We start from the raw sequence: 24,151 nt of genomic DNA on the forward strand, positions 1-24,151 counted from the left end.
GCTAGGCATGTCATGTAAAAGAGCTAAATTTTACAAGGAGTGGTGACCTTTTTTAAAGTTAATGTTACAAATGGCACCACCACTGCCACTGTACTCCTGATCATCCAAAGCAAAAAAAATCAGACATCATCTGTCAGCCATCTGACATTACTGGCAATATATCATTTTGATTGGTCACTGCTGGTAAGTCCATATGGCACTATTTTAGGATTGGCCTTGGACTGCATACCTGAATCCATATTCATTCTACCCATGCTTTCTAACGTAAACACTCAGTGAAATATCGCTTTTATGTGTAGTTGCCATTTAGAAGTACAAAGTATGGCAAATGATTTATGAGAGATATACAGTAGCAAAGCTTGCAGAACAGAATGCAATAAAAAAATGCCCAAATTTACTTGGCTAAAATCCCATTTATTTGTAAACCACAGGCAGAACAGAAACACACAGACTTTTTAATTATCTTTACTTTTTTCTTCCATTGCTCCCCCTGTATTCATTACACCATAGGCAGCTGCCTCCCCTGCCCTCCTCAGGTTACATCTCTGAACACATTGCTTTATTTTCTCTCGTATCTGAGTGTAGTTCTTTTCCACATTATTCTTCGATACCTCTAGGAGTTCTTTCACCTGAGACTCATCATAGGAGATGTGGATGGTGGCATACTTCTCCCTCATTTCATCTACTTTTCCTGCAAGCAAAGGAAATGTGTTTACCTATGGTGTATTATCTGGGTTATCAATGTTACTTACCATCTCTATGGTTGAGAGTTTAACAATGGTAAGCAGGTTGCACTTCTGAGGGTTAAATAATACAAATTGTGAAACTAGATGTATGTATGGTATGCTCTTTTGGGACCATGCACAGCCATGGCTTTGTTAAAGCATGGGTAGATTACTGGCTCCTGTCAAAATTGGCCTTAGTATGTGTATGTATAATTGTTAGGGACCTTAGATTGGAAGCTCCTTGAGGGCAGGGACTGATGGGAATGTACAATTTATTTGTTAAGTGCTGTGTAAATTAATGGCATTTATAAAAGTACCTGTAATAACATTGTTTTATAAAAATTATGTACAGTATGCCATTGTCCATGTGAATGAGGCCTTAGAAATGAACTACAGAGCTCTCTTTAGGTGGAAACTGACCTTCAGATGTTTGGTTGTTGAAAAGTGGGAAATACATCACATCAGGTATCCCGTCACCATCTCCCTCAAAAATGTAGCAGCTTTTTGATGGAATCTTCACATCCTTATCTTCTATAGTTATTTTCGGAAAGGGAAATTGTTCGGCTGTTTTTTTCAGTGTCTGATTCAACAAAAAGTCAATTCTGTAATATTTCTGTTATAGCACACTGAATACATTTTAGACATCCCCGGCACTGTCCATTGGTTTAGTGCATCAAGGATTAGAATGAAGCACATCTAAAGGCAAAACTTTCTTTTTTAATTTTGGATGAGATGGAGGGTTAGAACCCTCTCAGGGTATTAGTGATGCCTGTATCCCCATTGGGTATTTTGTATCTATTATAGGTCAGTTAGGCTGATGAGCCCTTTAAAAATCTAAGTTCCTCTTTGGGCATACATTTAAATTATATATATATATATATATATATATATATATATATATATATATATATATACACATGTATGTGTCACAGAGGTCGGTCCAGGCACCACGTCATCACGACAATGGAAGTCGGGACCTGCCAGGTGCCTGAAGCGACACCAGGCTCAGCCTCCCGGCAAGACACTGAGAGCCTGAGCTGGCCCCTCCGTCCCCTCCACAGCCCAGCACTCCAATGAGCGAGGAGGGAGCAGAGCACAGAGCTGTGTCTGACAGTCAGCAGCTCTCTGCTCACAGAGTTGTCAAAACCGAGCGATTGTCAGTGTTCGATCGCTCGGTTCTCAGTGCAGAGTCACCTGGGGACATATGCATCATCGGACCGAGGTAAGTATAAAACTGCAAAAAAGCCCAAACCCATACTTCTTTTTTAAATAGATTTTTCTTAAGTCAGAGCTTATTGTCTTTTTAAGTGTGTTTAAAGTGAAAATGCTGGAGTATGGAAAGGTTAGAACCCATGTTTGATTTTTATCATTGTCTGATTCACCATTGGCACTAGGAGAAAAATTAAAGTAAGAAATTCAGTATTTTTCAGTTGGTCACCAGAAAATCAATAGAGGGGAAATCTTCAACTTTTCTTGCTATTTCCCCTTATTGTGAGATTTCCCCTCAATTCTTTCTCAAAACTTTTGGCTGCATATCTACTTTAAATTGCACGAAATGCCAAAACTTTTTTTTTTTTTCGTTTTGGATAGAGAAGTTTATATTTAAGAACCCTGTCCAGTTTGCTTTGCTGTTCAAATTACATTGAGGAGATTTTCCTTCACTTCATATGCCAAAGACACAAAAAGAAATGAGTGAAAATCTTTTAAAGTTAAATATAAAATCCCTTCTTAGACCATTATCATAAAAGGTGTCCCAGTGGGATATGTCACTTTTATGCCTGTTTTGGTGACAGCGGAAAAACGTTCCCATTGCTTTCTAGACCAGTTGACAGGACACAAGAAGGATAAATCTCCCTATTGGGAAAACAGACAGCAATAAAAACCTGACGTGGTGTGGTGCGGGTTCAGAGTTAGGAGGGGTTTAGGTTATGTGTTAGGCTCAGGATAACTGTCAGCAATAAGTTAGAGATGGCAGATGTTTGTGCATGCTTTTGTTATCAGCGCTGAAATAACAAAATCTACCAGCGTCAGGAACCAATACTGAAAGCCCAACACCAAACACTACCAGTGGCAGAAACCAATGCCAAAAGCCCACAACCAAAAACTACCAGTGGCAGGAACCAATGCCAAAAGCCCAACACCTAAAAATACCAGTGCCAGGAACAAATGGCAGAAGCCCAACACCAAAATCTACCAGCAGCCAAAATCATGACACCATAAACTTCTATCCCAGAATGTGCTGCATTAAAATGAGTATGGTTACCTCGAAAGGATCTCCTTCACTGAAGTCAAAAGACAGTATGAGGTCTGTGTTGCGATGGGGAGGTAACATTAGTGGAAATGCAATATTGATATCCAAGCCAGCATCAACTAAAGAGATGTGCTTTTTACTGGAGAGGGGGATATTACCTAAGATAATTAATATATAAAAACATATAAAACACATAAAGTATAGTCAAGTCAATTCAATTTAATCAATTATGTTTTTAAAAATTTGCACATGTCCTTCACTGTGGGTTGGAATTCCCTCCTCTGACCCCTACATCACTACAGATGTTGTGATGCTAAGGCCAGAAGATGGCATCATAGACACAGGCATCTGACACTCCTGGAAGTGTTGGAGGCTTAAACAGGCAGGAGAAACGAGTCTTGAGGGAGGTAAATATAAAATCTCTTAATTTCAAGCAAACTGCTTTGGCCAAGTTTTGGGGGTGAAGACACAGTCGCTTTAAGGTCACCAGTGTTATATCACAGTTACGAGATAGTTTACATTTTTGGGGTTGTATTCGAGATGTGCAAAGAGAGATCACACAAACACTTGTAAGTATAACATTTAATTAAATAATGACAGATACAGATAACAAATGTAATAATGAAATAAAATATAACAAGAATACTTAACTAAAGATGGCTTTTTGCCACGGAGTCCTGCCCATCTGCGTGGCATGACACAAATGATCAGACTAGACGCATGCATAATGCAGCTCTAGAGACGGGGCTAATTATTCCACATTTTAGATGTAGTATATACAGGACGAGTTGGTAAGATTTGTCCCACCCAACCCGTTTACGATTTGTCCTAATTGTAGACATTACTTTATAAGAAAGATAGCACATTCCTGACAGGAAGTAGTAGTAGAACGTTGTCCCTTTTCCCCAAGTTAATAATTATTTCTATGTCCTTCAAGTTCTTGTCCCCTCCCACAACTTTCACACTATGCATAGACTAGTTCTTTGCTTCATATTGAAAAGATACATACAGTGCCTTGCAAAAGTATTCACACCCCTTGGCATTTTTGGTGTTTTGTTGCCTCACAACCTGGAATTGGAAGGTTGGAACTTTGAAGACATGTTTTTTTTTATTGTGAAGCAAACAACAAATAGGACAAAACAACAGAAAAAGTCAATGTGCATAACTATTCACCCCCCTAAAGTCAATACTTTGTACAGCCACCTTTTGTGGCTATCACAGCTCCAAGTCGCGTTGGATAAGTCTCTATGAGCTTGCCACATCTTACCACTGGGATTTTTGCCCATTCCTTCTTGCAAAACTGCTCCAGCTCCTTCAAGTTGGATGGTTTGCGCTTGTGGACAGCAATCTTTAAGTCTGACCACAGATTTTCTATTGGATTGAGGTCTGGGCTTTGACTAGGCCATTCCAACACATTTACATGTTTCCCCTTAAACCACTCAAATGTTGCTTTAGCAGTGTGTTTGGGGTCATTGTCCTGCTGGAAGGTGAACCTCCATCCCAGCCTCAAATCACACACAGAGTGGTACAGGTTTTGCTCAAGAATATCCCTGTATTTAGCACAATCCATCTTTTCCTCAACTCTGACCAGTTTCCCAGTCTCTACTGCTGAAAAACATCCAAACATCATGATGCTGCCACCACCATGTTTCACTGTGGGGATGGTGTTCTTTGGGTGATGTGTTGGGTTTGTGCCAGACATAGCATTTTCTTTGATGGCCAAAAAGTTAAATTCTAGTCTCATCAGACCAGAGCACCTTCCTCTATACATTTTGGTAGTCTCCTGCATGCCTTTTCACAAACTCAAAACGTGCCATTTTGTTTTTTTGCTGAAAGTAATGGCTTTCTTCTGGCCACTCTGCCATAAAGCCCAACTCTATGGAGCGTACGGCTTATTGTCGTCCTACGTACAGACACTCCAGTCTCTGCTGTGGAACTCTGCAGATCCTCCAGGGTTACCTTAGGTCTCTGTGCTGCCCCTCTGATTAATGCCCTACTTGCCTGGTCCATGAGTTTTTGTGTGCGGCCTTCTCTTGGCAGATTTGCTGTTGTGCCATGTTCTTTCCATTTGTTTATGATAGATTTGATGGTGCTCCTAGGGATTATCAAAGATTTGGATATTTTTTTCCAACCTAACCCTGACTTGTACTTCTCAACAACATTGTCCCTTACTTGTTTGGAGAGTTTCTTGGTTTTCATGGTAGTGTTTGTTTAGTGGTGCCTCTTGCTTAGGTGTTGCAGCCTCTGGGGCCTTTCAAAAAGCTGTGTGTATATGTAATGACAGATCATGTGACACTTAGATTGCACACAGGTGGATACTAATTATGTGACTTCTGAAGGTAATTGGTTGCACCAGAGCTTTTTATGGGCTTCATAACAAAGGGGGTGAATACATACGCACATGCCAATTAACATTTTTTTATTTCTGAAAAATAGTTCTTTGTATATATTTTTCTAATTTTACTTCACCAACTTAGACTATTGTGTTCTGATCAATCACATATAATTCAGATTAAAAAAATATTGAACTAAAGGCTGTAATGTAACAAAATAGGTAAAAAGCCAAGTGGGGTGAATACTTTTGCAAGGCACTGTATCTGCAAATTGCCAAAAGAACACTTATAGCACACAAACTAAAAGGCAGCCTATGAGTCTCTGACTACTACTACTATAACTCACAAATAGCACACCTGACGTAAATCCACGTACCGCTAGATGTACTGCTTCAGAGTTGTCTAAAAGTACTTGACACCCAATCCTCTTAAGCTCCTTGCTGTGGACTCTCCCCTCAGATAGACCTACCCTTCTAAGACTTTTGAAGGGAAATTCCTTACATATGAAAAAAATCTAATTTTCCAGTAAACTAATCATCACAAATCTTCCACCTTAAGCACCTCTGGCACTTTTGGCATAATTCACATTTCCTCCCTGGTTTCAAAAACCTTTATGCATTTTCCTGGTGGACCTGACGGTTCCAAAAAAAAATACTCATTCCTAAAGGCATCTATGGCTTTCAAGAATTAAAAGATAAATACCATATATCCAATACCAAACACTTTAACCCAGACACTGGCAAACTAAACTCATTAAATCGAACCCAACATTCCTTCTATTTTCCTCTTATGAGAATATCTGTGTAGAATTGTAGCAACAGTATATCAGATGCTCACTTTAACTGTTTTAGAATCCACACATACGCCTATGTCCAGAAATGGGAAATTCATCTGGCTACATCTAAGGCATGGGAGGAATAGGAAACCATTTGACTATTGCTAAATGTTACATTAATATTCTAACTCTCATATCTACTTACAAAGTGATGATGGACTGGTATTTAGTACCCACTAGAGTTGCCCATGCACCCCCCTCTACCCTAAAACCTGCTTCCATGGTTGTCCTGCTCAGGGGCACTACACTATACATTTGGTTGACCTGCCCACAATTAAAGGAGAAGTACAGCCAAAGCTAGTTTAGCTGTACTTCTCCTAAGGATCACAGGAGTGCAGTTCATACGGCTGAAGCCCACTGTTGGCTGACAGAGCCGGTCCAGGCTCGGTCAAGATCGCGACCATATGGTCAGGATCCGTCCACATGCCTGGACCACCACCTGGCTCAGCCTCTCAGTGAGCCTTTGAAATCCTGAACCAGCCACTTCTAACCACTCCACGATCCAGTGAGCGCGGGGGAGCAGAGCAGAGAGCCGGTGACTGACAGTCACCAGCTCTCTGCTCAGAAATCAACAAAATCAAAATAAGTGCTGCGCTACTTAATATATAATAAACCAAAAAATACAAAATTTTCACACTAATAATAATGCAATCATAACCTTATCACCACAATATTACACACAAGTCCATAAAAAAAGTCCATAAGATTAGTAAAGTGACTCAATGTCTAAAAAATCTTGATATGACCGATCCACCCGAAAGTGCAACAAAATGAAAATCTGTGCTCTCCTTCACCTGTATGCAATAGCCGCTCACCTCATATGCTGACCCCTATGTTACCAGCGAATACAAAAAGAGGGGTTCCCCATGGGGTAGGACTTTAACGGCACTTAGATAAATGTCACAAATGAATATAGTAGAAGAAATTGCATATATGTTATTAGAAATACATAGATAAAAACATGTGTAATGGAGTATACATGACAGCCACTACTGATGATGCAATAGTTACAAAGGGGCGGTATGTAGAAGTTATTCTTCACCCTTGATACAGTAACTTCTACATACCATCCATTTGTAACTATTGCATCATCAGTAGTGACTGTCATGTATATACACATGTTTTTTATCTATATATTTCTAATAAAATATATGCAATTTCTATTACTATATTGATTTGTGACATTTATCTAAGTGCCGTTAAAGTCCTACCCCAAGGGAACCCCTCTCATTTTGTATTTACATATTTGGATGTTGGCACCGTGAAATAATCACTGATATCTTTCCCTGTGTTACCAGCGGGTAAACATCTGGGGATGATGAATGCCTACCAGTCACATATCCTATGGTAGGCTCTAAGAGCCTCGTGAACTCTTGGATAAATAAAGAAAAGATAGCAAATTCTAGTGCTCTCTGTATAATTAAAATATTTATTTCTCATAAAAGCAAGTATAAAACTCACAACGATGGCACTATAAGCAGTGCGAGCTGGACATGCATGGTACCAGTGAGGTTGCGCAAGGAAGATGGCCACGATGTGACGTCAGAGCCTACCATATGATATGTGATTGTTAGAAGGCTGGAGCGCTGACATCACATCATAGGCATTTATCATCCCCAGTGGGGAGCTGCTGTTGTTGACCCGCTGGTAACACAGGGGTCAGCATATGAGGTGAGCAGCTATTGCACAGAGGTAGAGGAGAGCACAGATCTTCATTTTGTTGCACTTTTTTCCAGGTGGATTGGTCACATCAAGATTTTTTTAGACACAGAGTCACTTTACTGATTTTATGGACTTTTTAATGGATTTGTTTGTAATATTGTGGCGATAAGGTTATGATTACATTATTACTAGTGTGACAATTTTGTATTTTTTTGGTTTATTACATATTAAGTAGCACAGCACTTATTTTGATTTTGTTGATTATTTTGGGTGTAGTGAAAGCACTTTTAGTGATAGCAGCTGCTTGATTATTCAATATATTTTTACACAGGGATTGCGCTGATTGATTTAGTTTGATTACTCTGCTCAGAAATCTCTGAAAAATGAGCGATCGGCAGTGTTTGATCGCTCGGTTCTCAGTGTTAGGGCCATCGGGGGACAGATGCAGCATTGGACCGATGCTGCATCAACCTAGGTACAGTAAGTATGATTCTGGAAAAAAAATAAATCCATACATCTCTTTTAACTTGTTTCTGGTCCAGGGTATGTGGTCTAGTTAAGCCTTTCTCAACCTTTTTTTACAACAGAGGAACCCTTCAAATAATTTTCAGAATTTAGGGAACCCCTGCTCATTCATTGGGGTCAGTGGGAAGAATGCTCATTACATTACTGGCAGTGAGAAAAATGCCCCACTTACAATGATGGTCAAAATGCCACCCTTACTGACAGCTAAAAAGATTATTGCTGTCAAACAGTTGGATAAGCCAACCAAATGAGAGGTAAATCAGGCACAGCTCAAGGAACCCCTAGCAACCTCTTGAGGAAACCCTAGGGTTTCATGTAACCCTGGTTGAGAATGGTTGGTCTAGTTCATAGTCTTTTTAAAGCGGTTGTAAACCCTTTACTACCACTTTAACCTACAGGTAGGCCTATAATAAGATTTACCTGTAGGTACTGGAAATATTTACTGGATATTTACCATATATGCTTGCGTCAATGTCATTGGCTTGCGCCGACGTCACTGGCGCATGTGTACTGAAGAAAGGGTACGATTGTGCCGTTTCTAAGGGGCCCATGCCGGGAGTGACGTCACGCAACTCCGGCCAGTCACAGAGCCAGAGTCCATGGCCCTGGAAGGAAGAGGGGTGAAGATGGATGTGGCCACCAGCGGGGACAGTGGGGACATTGCAGGTAAGAGCAACATTATGTTTTTACCTTGCAGGGGGAAAAAGAGGAAGTAAAACCATCAGGGTTTACTTCCTTTTTAAAGTAGAACTATAGGCAAAACTTTTTTTTTTCATTTTGAAAAGAGTAAGGGAGGGTTAAAACCACTATAAGATTTTATTTTATTTTTTTGCCATCTGTGTCCCATTGGTGAGATTTCTTTTCACTTCCTACCTCATAGCCAAACCGGAAGCCGGATAAAATCCCTGCAAATTAAGGGGAACTCTATCCAAAACTAAAAAAAAAGTTTTGCCTTTAATTATACTTCAAGTAAAGACCCATGAGTTGCATTATTGCATCTATCAGTTAATAAACCAGACGGATGATTTCTTAACAAAATCTGTTACTTCAAATTTTTCTTTGAGCCAACTAAGTGACAGAAAATGCTTGGAAAAAAAGCAATTGTACTAAGAAGATGAATGGCATAATGATAAACCAGAAATTGAATAGAATTCTCAATGATTTCATACAAAGTTCCTGCACATCTGACAACCCTGAACAACTAGAAACAGGATTCCTAAGCCAATCTATAAACCAAGGTCTGGTTCCCAGGATGAATGAAGAAAATCCCTTTATCCCCTCTCACCCTCCCTCTTCACCCCCTTTTTTTTGTTCCTCTTTCCTAACTATTCTTTCCCTAACCTTTTTTTCTACCTTCTCCCTTTCCCCTTTCTTTATTTTGCACACCCCCCCCCCCACATCCTTGCTCTGTACAACTCTTAATCAAAGGATATGACCCACCTCCACCCTTCAATGGTTCCCACTCCTCACCACTTCTCTATCTTACATGAAAATTGCTTTATACACAAAGAGGATCCATTTCCCACACACCCCCCACAAAGCACACACAGAAAACATTTCACACCTAACATCCAACTGTGAACTGACCTCAATACAAGATTTCATTTACAATTAATTGCTGATAGGTGACCTGTATATTGTATTCCACTCACTCTAAATTGGATACATATACTGTTACTAGTAATTGGTAAACCCAACTGCAATTGTTTCCGAATCCTGTCTTTATTTGTGTCTCCTACAGGAGGAAATTGCATTATTTGATGTTCATGTTCTTGTAACTTTTACTCTTTAAAAAAAAATAATATAAAAAAAAAAAAAAAAATATTGAAACAGAAAAACAATACATGGTAGAACGCTAAACCCAAGAGATATCTGGTGGTCATTGGGAAAAGACTAAAGCCAATTGGACCATGCTTTATTAGGGGGGTTGGCCAAACTAGTAAAGTATTCTGAGGTTTAAGCTTTTTTTTGGTTGAAACAAATCAACATAGTTCAAGTGTACTCACTCTTCCATTTGTAGAGAAAGTTATTTGTGGTTCCCCATTTCCATTCTGCAAGACATACTGCAATGTTTTTTATCACCGTAGCTGTATTACAAGTACCTTTAGGAGTGAAAAAATGCATAAGGCGAAAAGCAATGCCCTTCAACATTTTAGCAATAATTTTATAAATGCCTAGAAAAGAGGTATAAAAAAACAAAAAAAACAAAAACAAGCATTAGATTGCAAAGATTTTTAAAACTAAACTCCAAGCTCCCCTCACATCCTACCCAAACCTCCCAACCGCGCCGTATTCCACGGGACCGTCCCACAATGTGAAGTAAGTCCCGTGGATCTGGGCTGGACACCCCTCATGGTGACCTATGTACATTGCAGGGATTTTAACAAACTTCATTGCAGATTCCTACCTTTTATCATTTCTAAGAAATATTGGTTTGTTTGTCTGTGTCCATGTGTAAAAGGAATGTGAATGGGAGGCATTTCATGACTATCAATCAGCTGCTGCATTTGCTGGGTTCTAATGAGGAAAATTGCAGGGTCTGCTACCCCTTTATACATGATTTCCCTTGAGGAGTATCTCACCAAAAATTACAATTTTGTTGCAGGGGATGCCCAAAATCTGACTTATATCCTAGTACAGACTTCTGGGAAAGTCAATCACACAAGCAGGAAACTACATTTTTTGGGGGGCGTTCTGTGCAGCATCTATGTACAGAACAGCTCCAGGTAGCCATATTGCATTGCATTTTATAGAAAAAGACAGCACTGCAAATTGAAAAGGAAAGGTCATTTTTAATAACATTCAATTACAATATGATTTGTGTCGTAATTGTATGTGCTATTTTTTTTTATTTGCTATCTGTTTCCCACAAAAGTCAAGTTTAAGCTGTGGTCTTACTGCCCTCTATTGCGCTTTTAACCCCTCTATGTTCTTTAAATTGACTCTGACCCCTAAGGCTGGTAGGAGGGACTCCTAATCTTTCTGAACTCTAATTGGCTGCACAGTGCTGACATTGTCAGAAGCTCATCCTACTGTGACCATTAGCTATTAGTGACAGCTTGGTCACAGTTCTGGGGGCACTGATGGAGTGTGCCCTCAAACTACACAGTGATGCATATAAGGCCCAACTGTCATGCCACCGGATATATGTGTTTAGTGGCCCTAAACAGGTTACGTTGAAAAGGCAGCCAATCTATGGACAGTCCATGGTCTGCTTCCTGGGCTGTGCGGAGGAAATCATCCTCCCCTTATCCTCTCTCTCCAACCTTTCTTCCTCTCATCTCTTTTTCCACCTTCTCCCTTTCCCCTTTCTTTCTTTTGCATCCCCCATCCTTTCTCTATACAACTCTTATGCCCCGTACACACAGTCGGACTTTGTTCGGACATTCCGACAACAAAATCCTAGGATTTTTTCCGACGGATGTTGGCTCAAACTTGTCTTGCATACACACGGTCACACAAAGTTGTCGGAAAATCCGATCGTTCTAAACGTGGTGACGTAAAACACGTACGTCGGGACTATAAACGGGGCAGTGGCCAATAGCTTTCATCTCTTTATTTATTCTGAGCATGCGTGGCACTTTGTCCGTCGGATTTGTGTGCACATGATCGGAATTTCCGACAACGGATTTTGTTGTCGGAAAATTTTATCTCCTGCTCTCCAACTTTGTGTGTTGGAAAATCCGATGGAAAATGTCCGATGGAGCCCACACACGGTCGGAATTTCCGACAACACGTTCCGATCTGCCATTTTCCATCGGAAAATCCGACCGTGTGTACGGGGCATAAATCAGAGGATATGGCCTACCTTCACCCATCAATGGTTCCCACGCCTTATCACTTCTCCATCTTCTATCTTATATGAAAATTGCATCATATGCCAAGAGAATCCATTTCCCCCTCTCCACAAAGCAGAAACAGAAAATATTTTCAGAGTGTTCTTCTTTCACTAGGATTGTTCCTGTTCTCCTGGGGCTGCTGTGCCTGGGAGGCAGGTATAATGATTCATGGATTGCAGTTTGGGCCTCAGCAGGTGCTGGGCTGAGATCTTGTTGGAGGGCACTGTGCTGGAGTCCTAATCTGGAGATGGATCTTTTATTTCTCTCACTGAGGAACTACCTGTAGAAGCTGGGTGACAGTCAGCTCCTGGGACATTGTGAGTAAAACCTACTGTGGGACTTTTGTGTGTGTCTACAGCTAGAAGGATTTGTGCTAGAATTTGTCCTCCTAATGAGAGTTTTGTAGTATTCTGAACCCCCTGAACTCCTCTACTGTTTCAAACTACTTAGTTATAAATTCTAAGAAGGCATCCCCTAGACCAGGGATGCTCAATCTATGGCCCGTGGGCCGCATGTTGCCCTCTGAGCCCTCTGATGTGGCCCTCAACCTTAAACCAGGGAAGCGCATTCCCGGGGTCAGCAACCTGTTGATCAGGATCTGGGCTTGCCGGCCCACCATCCCAGAGTATCAGAGTGTCGGAAGCAGAGGAAGCAGGCAACTGCGGAGAGAGGAGGAGCCGCATAAGCCAATGTAGCACCAGCTCCTGTCCCAGGTGGTGTGATACCAAGTGCACTTCGCCTGGGACCTCTTCTCGCAGATTTAAGAGTGATGCCAGCAGAAGCTGAAAGACGAAAAAAAGGTCACTGTATTAAACAACATATACACTGCGCTTTTGCAATGGCCATATTAGCACCTATAAAAGGGTTAATAACCATTAGGCTGCTTTCATACTGATCTGCAGGTGCAGCGCAGTGCTCCTGCGGCTTTCCTGCGGGTTACCTACACTGCGCCATAGACTTCTATTATATCCAGCAGGTTTGGTGCATATTCTGGCAATAAAACTCCTGAATGCAGCAGTTTTTTGTGCGCTTTCAGAAAAAGAACCATAATCGCAAGATATAATGGAAGTCTACGGCAAAGCACAGCTAACTCATAGGAAAGCCGCAGGTGCACTGCGCTGCACCCACGTGCGGGTAAACCGCAGTGCATCGATGTGAAAGCAGCCTTATAAGGGACTCAGGACAGTAAGGGCTTTGTTTACATTTGCGATTTGAGGGCTCACTAAAGCCCCATAGTTGAGAAGTGTTTTTACCACCTTCCCCCCAACCACTGGTGTAGTGTCGGGTGGCAAGGGCGACCCCATTCCATGCTCCAGGGGGCCCATGCAGCCTCCCTGTCACATTCTGTTTTACACTTGGACGGGAGGGGAAGCATATACAGGAACTGATCTTCTCCATTTTCCACCTATAACCGCTGAACGCTGACTTCTCCTCCTCTCCCTCCCAGTGATGTTCAACGGCTGCAGGAGGAAAATGTTCATTAAGCTATTCAAAATAATTTTTTTAAAAATTCTGAACCATTTAATTTCATTGTGGCCCGCGACCAGTTACCAAATCACTTAAGTGGCCCTCGCTTTTCAAAGGGTTGAGCACCCCTGCCCTAGACTGAGCCTGTGTTGTTGGTGTGTATGGAGCTGTGCTGGTGGATGTATTATTGTGGGAGAACCTGTGTAATTCTCAGTGGTCCCTCCGAGGGTGAGCGCTCCATGCGTATGCATGGAGTCATAAGTAGCCAACCTATGGTTGAAGAAAGAAGATGCTGCTGAACCAGAAAGAAGAAGAAGTTGGTGGCAACAAAGTGAGGGAGATGTGGATCCTGCATTGATGGAGGATAATAGCCTAAAAGGTAATACACATGCACATTATGCCATCTACTCGGGGAACATAATGGAGATTCACAATGCAGAGAGAATAATATTTAGTACATGTATACAGTTTCTTTCTTTGGCCTCTATACTGCATAAATGATAAATGTGTATAGCATTGCTGCATTGCTTTTCTTACCTGACATTAATGAGGTGGTATCCTTCTCTGCTTCTGGTGTGATTTCCTTGGTGTCTGGATAAAATGAACCAAGATAACATAAGTACCAACCCCACCCACATACAGTTAGCACAGAGCAAAAGAAAGAACTATATTATTTCTATTGGAAAACTGATAGTCATGTTTGGGTGGATGCTTGACAGATGGTGACACAGCCCACCAAGCTCCATCTATAATGGAAATACCAGTTTTGCATTGACTGAGGTATTGAAAGCATGTTAGCACCACTGTGTGAATTGTAATATGTCATGTACTGTAATATAGCAATAATTCACAATCAGTTTAGAAAATACAGTATTACTAAAAAGGAAGTACTGTATAGTGTACAGTATTGTTGTACCTCTCAATGAGATTAAAGCGGTTTTAAAGCTAAAACATTTTTGTTTTTTTTTTTGGAATGGAGTAGTGATGATCTTAATCCTTTCCTACTATATCAAGAGGAAAAAAAATAGTTTTGGATTTTTAGAGATGCTTTAAAGCAGAACTAAGGTATGCAAATACTCACCTCCCCTCCAGCCATACTATGTCCATGAGCTTCTTCGTTATCTTCTCCCCAGCTTTTTCTGGGCATGGGGTCTTCAGTTATTTTGATTGCCAGCGTGGGATGACATAGCTTCCACGCATGCACACAGGAGTTCATTCATTCCAGCACCAAGGTATGCCGAGAATGTACACTGTGCATGCGCAACTCAGTGCATATTCTAAAGAAGATTGTCAACTGGCAGGTAAGTTTGTTTTGTCTCTTCTCTCTCTCTGCAATAAAACCTGCCTACTTGATTTTTAAAAATATTTTTGCAGTTGAGCTCCCCTTTAAAATGAATTGTAGTACCCAATTTTAATCATTAGGGGGCTCGGGTGGAAATGGGTGTCAAGAAAAAGTATACCAATGTTTCACAATTCTAGAAAATGCTAGAGGAACCACGCTACAGGGGAAATTGCTGTAATTCCTTAACTCCAGAGAATGTGATTTTAAAGGCTATTGTAGTGTACAATATTGCTTTGGAAAACTGTGGGGGGCCTCTCACTCGCCTGTATGTTATTATTATTATTATACAGGATTTATATAGTGCCAACAATTTGCACAGTGCTTTACAACGTTAGGGCAAACAGTACAGTTACAATAGAATTCAATACAATGTTTGAACAATACATCCATTGGACTCTATTTGGTTATGATATACAGTAGTTTTCACCATCTCGATATAAGGTTTACAAATGTAGCACCCTCTAGTGTACAGTTAGAGTGAGGAAATTTTATTTTGACTCACAGTAGCCTGTGTGAGTCTGTATACTTGGTCTGGGGTTACTGTAGGTCAGGCTGCAGTCCTCTACAGGTTAGGCCAGGGCCGATCCTGAGCGGGTGCACGGGGTGCACCCCAGCTGCAGAGGAGGGACGCCTCTGCTGTGGAACTCACTTGACTTGCCGGCCGCCTCTGCTGTGCACTGCACTGGTTGCTATAATCGCTTGCTGCCCGGCGTCTAGCAACCAGTAACGTCAGAGGCGGCCTCCCCAGCATTCAGAGCGTGCTGCCTCGGCGGCTAGTAAACTAGCTTCACCCACCTCTGCCATGTTCTCAGAGGGAGGGGAGCGGAGCACATCTGAAGAGAGCTGCCTGAGCCTGCCTTGCTGTGAGTGACTGAGCTCAGCTGAGCAGCTGTCCACCTGCACTGCACCAGCATAGCATCTGCCGCTGCCTGACACTGTGTTCTGGAGGCTCGGAATTGACCCTCTGCCTCACCCTGTAAGTAAGTTGTGCCATCAAACGCAGCCACTGTGCCCAACCATCAAACGCAGCCACTGTGCCCAACCATCAAACGCAGTCACTGTGCCAATCAAACGCTGCCACTGTGCCCATCAAACTCCACCACTGTGCCATCAAAAGCAGCCACTGTGCCCATCAAAAGCAGCCACTATGCCATCAAAACGCAGCCACTGTGCCCATCAAACGCAGCCACTGAGCCCAATCATCAAATGCAGCCACTGTGCCCTTTAAACGCAGCCACTGTGCCTAACCATCAAACGCAGCCACTGTGCCCAACCATCAAATGCAGCCACTGTACCCATAAAACGCAGCCACTGTACCTAACCATCAAACACAGCCACTATGCCCAACCATCAAACGCATCCACTGTGCCCATCAAACCCAGCACTGTGCCCATCAAATACCGCCACTGTGCCATCAAACACAGCCACTGTGCCCCATCAAATGCTGCTACTGTGCCCATCAAATAGTGCCCCACCAAAAGCAGCTACTGTGCCCATCAAACGCCGCCACTGTGCCCATCAAACGCTGCCACTGTGCCCAATTAAATGCTGCTACTATGCCTATCAAATAGTGCCACATCAAATGCTGTCACTGTGCCCATCAAATGCTGTCATTGTGCCTATCAAATAGTGCCACTGTGACCCCCTTGCCAAAAGTGAGGAGTTAGTAAGATGACAATACCTATGTGGGGGCACCAGAAATATTTCTGCACCCAGGTGGCTGTGACCCTAGGATCGGCCCAGGGTTAGGCCTCTGGTACCTACCCCTGGTTCTAGAAGCTGCTGGAAGTTTTTAGAAGCTAGTAGGTGGAGGCAAAGAGGACGTGATCTGCATGTTTATAGGAATCTGGCCAATCCCCAGGCAGGAGGCCTGGCAGGGTGGCTGGGGCAGCCCATAAATATTGTGAGGAGTCAGGGGGAAGATGGAGTATTGAAAGTGTGGCCTGGGAGGGGACCCCAAAGCTGAAGGGGCTCTGCCTCCAGGATGGGAGCTGAGGAAATAAGAAGGTAAGGTAACTACTACCTTAGGGTCTCTTCCAGGGGACACCCTGCCTAGCATGGGAAGACCTGTACAGCGGGAAGCCTGAACAGCAGTCTTAACCAAGTCAGCAGGATTTAAGGGACAGTGTGAGTACCTCTATCTATCACCCCCACGACCAATAAGGGAGACGGCTGCCAGATGCAACATTTAGCAAGCTTTTATTGGGACAGTGTCACAGCTAACCTAAATCTCTTGCTCTGGGACACTTTTCAAGGCAGGCAGGTGGGCTGGTATTTTCTGAAAGCTTTGGGACTTTGTGAGTTTCACCAAGGGGGCATAGAGCTCCTGGAAGTCGCGTTGGGTTGAATAGGTATAATAGCCTCTCCTTAACTATGACTAACTCGGTGGTCTTGGTAGCTGGGTGATGTGCAATCATCATTATTCTGATTACAACCTTCTTCTTTCTTGTCCTGAAGAAGCGGCATTGAAAAAATGTGTTGGCATTCTCGATTCACCTGCAGCAGTTTTCTTTGGACAGCCCACGCCTTGTTTTATTCTGTGGGAATATGTGCTCGCATGGCAGCGGGGTGTTATGTGTTTCAACCAAAAATATGGAAACTTATTGCTGGGGTGATTTATCCTAAGGGGGTTGTATTTTGCTACTTTAAAAGGTTTTGCAATATCTATGTTATTGGTATTATTACAATGGGGCTCTTGGGAGCCAGTGTTTGTTGTTTTTTACAAAGTTTAGAGCTTTATGGCCCCAAGCCCGTATGGAAAAAAAGGGTAATCTTTATGATTTATGGACTGTTTCCTTAAAAGTCCCATGCTTTTTTTTTACATTCCATGGTTTCCTAGATATCAGTTCACTTTTCTTAAAGTGTAACTAAAGGCAAAACTTTTTTTTCTGTGTTTTGGACATAGAGTGGAGATGGATTATAACACGTGTCAGTTTTTATTGCAGTCTGTGCCCCCTTTAAAGCGGAACTACACTTCATCTAAGCACCAAAAACAAAAAACGCTATTTAACCGCTTCATCCCCGGAAGATTTTACCCCTTTCCTAACCAGAGCACTTTTTGCGATTCAGCACTGCATCGCTTTAACTTTAATTGCACGGTCGTGCGACGTTGCACCCATACAAAATTGACGTCCTTTTTTCCCACAAATAGAGCTTTCTCTTGATGGTATTTGATCACCTCTGCGATTTTTATTTTTTGCGCTATAGACAAAAAAAGAGCGACAATTTTGAAAAAAAGCAATATTTTTTACTTTTTGCAATAGTAAATATCCCCCAAAAATATATAAAAAAACACATTTTTTTCCTCAGTTTAGGCCGATATGTATTCTTCTACATATTTTTGGTAAAATAAATATTGTGATAAGTGTATGATGATTTGCACAAAAGTTATAGTGTCTAAAAAATAGGGGATAGTTTTTTGGCATTTTTATTATTAATTTTTTTTTTTTTATTAGTAATGGCAGCGATCTGCAATTTTTATCGTGACTACGAAATTATGGCGGACATATCGGACACTTTTGACACTATTTTGGGACCATTGTCATTTATACAGCGATCAGTGCTATAAAAATGCACTGATTACTGTGTAAATGACACTGGCAGGGAAGGGGTTAAACACTAGGGGGCGATGAAGGGGTTAAGTGTGTCCTAGGGAGTGATTCTAACTGTGGGGGGATGGGCTTCCACTCATATGACAGCGATCGCTGCTTCCGATGACAGGGAGCAGTGATCTCTGTAATGTCACAAGGCACAATAGGGAAATGCCTTGTTACATAGGCACTTCCCCGTTCTGTGGCTCTGTGACACGATCGCCAGGATACCGGCGGACATCGGTCCCACGGTACGTGGCGGGCGTGCATACATGCAAGGCATGCCAATTAAAGGGGACGTACAGGTAAGCCCATTTGCCCACTGCTGCCATTGTGCCGATGTATATCGGCGTGCAGCGGTGGGCAAGTGGTTAATTCATTTTTTATATTTATTGCAAACTCCCCCATCCATCTATGTCTCCATTCTTTATTTTGTTGAGAAATCAATTTGAAAAACACCCCCTAGCATTTCTGGCTGTGGCCATCTTGAGTGAGGGCAGATGATGCATGTAGCATTCACTAACTGGAATCCACCTGCCCTTACATTAGCTCAGGCATGCAAGCATGAGAGGGTGTGCTTAGCTGAAAAAGCCCCTCCTCTCCTACTGAAGACTCTTGGGATATGTGACATTATTTTGCCTAGGCACAGGGGCAGATCCGGGGGGGGGGGGGCAATTGCCCCCTCCGAGAATGTGGGTGAGTGAGTGGGTGGGCAGGCGTCGCATCGGGTAAGAGAGCCTGCAGGCGGCTCTGCGGCTGAGAGCACGGGCGGCTCCAGTGGAGAAGACAGCGGGCGGCACTGTTGGTGAGCAGCTGTGCGGTGTGACAGTGTGAGAGCGGCTGCTGGCCAATCAGGGAGCCGGCGGGCGGAGGAGCAGAGAGATAACATCATCTCTCACCGCCCAGCGCCCGCCCTGCATCCCTGCAGTTCCGCCCTCACTGTGCAGTGTGCAGGCAGCCGCGGCAGCAGAGAGATCACATCATCTCTCTGCTGCTTGACTGGTCAAGTGACAATCTGCAACGTGTGGCATTGGATGTGGCAAGTGACAATCTGCAACGTGTGGCATCGGACGTGGCAAGTGATAATCTACAATGTGTGGCATTGGACGTGGCAAGTGACAATCTACAACGTGTGGCATGGGACGTGGCAAGTGATAATCTACAATGTGTGGCATTGGACGTGGTAAGTGACAATCTACAACGTGTGGCATGGGACGTGGCAAGTGACAATCTGTAACGTGTGGCATGGGACGTGGCAAGTGACAAGCTGTAACGTGTGGCATGGGAGGTGGCAAGTAACAATCTGCAACCTGTGGCATGGGACGTGGCAAGTGACAATCTGCATCTGGTTACAGGCGACGTGGCAAGTGACAATCTGCAACATGTGGCAAGTGACGTGGCAAGTGACAATCTGCATCTAGTGACAGGCGACGTGGCAAGTGACAATCCGCAACATGTGGCAGGTGACAGTGGCAAGTGACACACTCGGGGCTCCCACTGATTCTGCATTATGGTGAGTTGAACTATTTAATTTTTTATAACAATGTAATAATAGTAATAATGCGCTTCAATCATCCGTGATGATTGATGCGCTAACACCAGCCATTTCCCCATTAAATTTACCCAAAAACATATTTTCTGGCAGTGCCCCTCCCGAGACTAGACTCTGGATCTGCCCCTGCCTAGGCATGGAAAACTGGAACTAACTGAAGAAATATAAAAAAAAGTTTAAAATAAGCAAATATAATACACTTTCCTATGAATTTACTAATACTAGTCGCATAAGGACTAAAAATAGTCAATGTTGATAAAGAGGGTGACGTTTCGCTTTAAGGAGATTTACCCTTTCATTTTGTCCTGTTTACTATGATCATTGAAAGTGAAAGTAAAAGAAAACCCCAAATTGTGGGTTGTCCCCAGAAATGTAATAGAGGAGAAATCTTCCAATGGGGACACTAGTTATGGTAACTTGGGTCCCCAAGGAATCCCCTTATTTTGAAAGGATTTCCTCTCATTTCCTGTTTGGCTATAGGACAGGAAGTGAAATTTCTGCAATGGGATACAGATGGTGAAAAAAAAATCTGCCAGGGGTTATAACCCTCCCATACTATATCCAAAATGAAATAAAAAACTTTAATCCCTTCACGCCAACAGTATGCAAATAGGTGGCCCCACTGGACTGATCTTTTTTTGTGGGGCCAAATATTTGCATATCTTCCTTTGTGCTGGGAATGCGTGCTCCCAGCACAGAGAACCCCAGGCCCAGTTCTAACAATCGGGACCCCAAAATGTTCCATTACGGGTCACCTGGTCGCTGTGATAGCCTCTGATTGGCTATCACAGTGATCAGTCACTGTGAAGCCCACCCCCATGTCTTCTGTCTCTGTGAACGTATGAGAGAGATACATTGTACACTACCTGCCTGGAGTTTGCATGTTCTCCCTGTGCCTGCGTGGGTTTCCTCCGGGTACTCCGGTTTCCTCCCATACTCCAAAGACATGCTGGTAGGTTAATTGGATCCTGTCTAAAATTGTCCCTAGTATGTTTGAATGTGAGTTAGGGACCTTAGATTGTAAGCTCCTTGAGGGTTGGGACTGATGTGAATGTACAATGTATATGTAAAGCGCTGCGTAAATTGACGGCGCTATATAAGTACCTGAAATAAATAAAAATAAATAAATTGTATCACTCTCTGTCTTTGAAGAGATAAAAAAAAAAAGCATGTGTAGAAAAAAAAAAAAAAAACCCAGATCAAGGTTTGATCTAGGTCAGTGCCAGGGTTAGTGTCTGGGTCAAGGTCAGGGTCAAAGGTCAAAGGTAAGGGTCAGTATTTTTTGGGCAGGATTTTTTTTAAAATTAGTATCAGTGTCAATGTGTTTAGGTAGGATTAAAAAAAAAGCAAAATGCGCACTATTGTTTCTGGGCTGTACTACAGGTATAAATAACAGGTAACATACACATACTGTGCCTTGAAAAGTATTCATATCCCTTGAAAATGTTCCACATTTTGTCATGTTACAATCAAAAACGTAAATGTGTTTTATTGTTTTGTTTTGTTTTTGTGATAGACCAACACAAAGTAGCACATAATTGTGAAGTGGAAGGAAAATGATAAATGGTTTTCAAATTTATTTTACAAATAAATATCGGAAAAGTGTGACGTGCATTTGTATTCAGCCCCCTTTACTCTGATAACCACTAAATAAAATCAAGTGGAACCAATTGCCCTCAGAAGTTAATTAGTAAATAGAGTCAACCTGTGTATAAGGAACACACCAGACAGGTCAGGGATAAAGTTTTGGAGAAGTTTAAAGCAGGGTTGGGTTATAGGAAAATATTCAAAGAACCGTAAATACTCAAAAGTAAAAAAGACACCATCTAAGTAAAAAATGGTCTTTTTTTTCAAGCAAATTTTAACTTAATTATTCGATGTTCAAAATGTAAAGTTTTTGCTTCTTCTTGCAGTGAATATACTAGACATGGATTGGAATTTCTTTCAACATAATGTAAGCTGCACTTTAAAAATGAGTCACAGAATTTGGTTCATCATGGAAACAAGTTACATACCCTCTAAGTCCTTAGCAAAATCTTTCCAGAACTTCTTCTTATATTCTTCTGTCCTCCCCGTCAGGTCATGCGACAGAAGGCGTTCTATTTTTTTACATCCTCTACATGAACAGGTCTGCCCTACTCAGGGGGAAAAAGCATAGTCTAATAATGTAGGAAAGAAAGCACTGCACTGTGACACCGTCAGTAAAGCATCATTCTAGCAATACATGTTCTCTACACCTGTATTTATATGTACTTCTGTCTTAAAGCAGCTCCTCATAAACAGTGAGATCTGAATGACAATTAGCACCATCCTTTTAGTAGCATGGATGGTAAAAATAAACTTATAAACAAGACAAAAAAATAAATAAAGGCATTCTTCCCAGTGGTGCCATAAGGCTAACACAAACTTTAGGGCTCATCCACACCTGCAGCAGTCCTTACCACTCCTCTGCAAAAGCAATCTTTGGCCGATTGCTTTTGAGAGAGCTGTACAGGAGTGTCTGCTAGATATTCAGGAGGTGATACTTTCACCTCCTGAAAGCCTGATTTTTTGTCAGCACCCAAATGGGAATAACCACACAGCATTCACGAGCCTAGCATTTGGCTTGTGGTTGTAGCACAACCCCATTAACTTGAATGCATTACAGTAGTGCTCGCTAAATGCGACATGGGGTACAATGTTTTGCAGTGAAGCAAAACATTGTATCTGTGGCATGTGTACAACTTGGAGGTGGTAAAACCATGGCTAAACCGCTTATTTTATTGCCCCCCTTCACTGCCCATGGGACCTTATAAAACGTAAACCTATGTTTTGCCCATACAGGCCGATGTCGAGGGTTTTGCTTCCATCATCATCAGGGCCAGATCTAGACTATTTGATCTGGGGGAGCAGTAAACAGTATAACAGAGATGCAGGGAACCACTATTCCCTGTTCACTCATCGCGTTCTGTACCACAGTCAAAACATGGAAATAATGTCCAAAAGGCAGTGTAGAGGTGGTGAAAGAGTGAACAGGGAGCACTAGTATGTATAAGGAATTCAATCAATTAGAATAATTAAACAAAGCCTGTGCCCTCTTATATCAAGTGCCCCTATCAGACTCCCGCCTTACATCAGGAGTTCTCATCAAAGTCCCTCTTCATATCAGGGTCCCCATCAGAGTACCCCTTTTCATCATGGTCCCCATCAAAGTACCACTTTTCATCAGGGCCTTCATCAGAGTACCTTTTACATCAGGTGTACTTATCATAGTAGCCCTTATATCAGCTGTCCCCATCAGAGTAGCCCTCACATCTGATGTCCCCATCAGAGCACCCTTTAATTCAGGTGTCCCCCATCGAAGTACCCCTTCCATTAGGTGTCCCCATCAGAGTATCCCTTACATTAATTGTCCCCACCAGAGTGCCTGTTTCAGAGACCCGGGGGAGCACAGCTAAAATTTGGGGGGAGGGCGGGGACACCCCTCCCCAGCAACCTCCTAGATCCGGGTCTGATCATCATTGTATTTCTATATGTAAGTCTATGGGAATGCAATCGAATTTGAAACAGGTGAAATGCAGGTCAGAAGGAGGACAACTGAAGTTTAATTGCACCAGTCAATTAATTGTAAATAATCATCTTAATAAATAATCATCTTAAACTGATGTCAAAGTGACGCCATTGAGGCTAGCCTAAAGCTTATCAACACAGACCCTTATAGGTTTACCTAACGTGTTAGGTCACCTTTACAGAAAAAAATGTAAAGGTGAACTAACACTGTACACCCTTCCCACCAACCTGCTTGTACCCACAGCACTTTCCTCCGGCAATGCTGAGCTGTCAGTGTCCCTGCAGCCACACCAGCGGTCTGGAGATTTGAAATGCTCACTCTTCTTTCTCTTCTTCACGCAGCTCTTAAGGGAAGGACCAGAAAGATTCCCTGTTACAGTGCTGACCAATCAGTATTGCTCTGGTCTATTCTGGAAAAGCTGCAAAGAGAAGAAGTAAAAGAGCGAGGATTTGAAATCCCTGGGCCACTGGAGTGGCTGTG

The 24,151-nt window shown here is 42.4% G+C and overlaps 1 protein-coding gene across 3 annotated transcripts in view; it reads right to left on the minus strand.

Moving 5' to 3' along the window:
• Positions 1-393: 393 nt before the first annotated feature.
• The window catches only part of LOC141139315 (cytosolic phospholipase A2 gamma-like), a 55,201-nt gene continuing 31,443 nt past the window's right edge, over positions 394-24,151 (minus strand). The window contains exons 12-17 of one of the 3 annotated variants that reach the window (XM_073625306.1): positions 22,137-22,256; positions 14,175-14,228; positions 10,338-10,505; positions 2,989-3,134; positions 1,146-1,305; positions 394-691 (exon numbers count right to left, since the gene is read on the minus strand). In XM_073625306.1, the coding sequence (XP_073481407.1) occupies positions 456-691; positions 1,146-1,305; positions 2,989-3,134; positions 10,338-10,505; positions 14,175-14,228; positions 22,137-22,256 (884 nt within the window). In that variant the 3' untranslated portion in view covers positions 394-455. The remainder of the gene's footprint in view (positions 692-1,145; positions 1,306-2,988; positions 3,135-10,337; positions 10,506-14,174; positions 14,229-22,136; positions 22,257-24,151) is intronic. The other 2 variants (XM_073625308.1, XR_012243747.1) reach the window with 2 other exon arrangements.

This window comes from Aquarana catesbeiana, linkage group LG04 (assembly GCF_042186555.1).
Source record: "Aquarana catesbeiana isolate 2022-GZ linkage group LG04, ASM4218655v1, whole genome shotgun sequence".
Classification (NCBI taxonomy): Eukaryota; Metazoa; Chordata; class Amphibia; order Anura; family Ranidae; genus Aquarana; species Aquarana catesbeiana.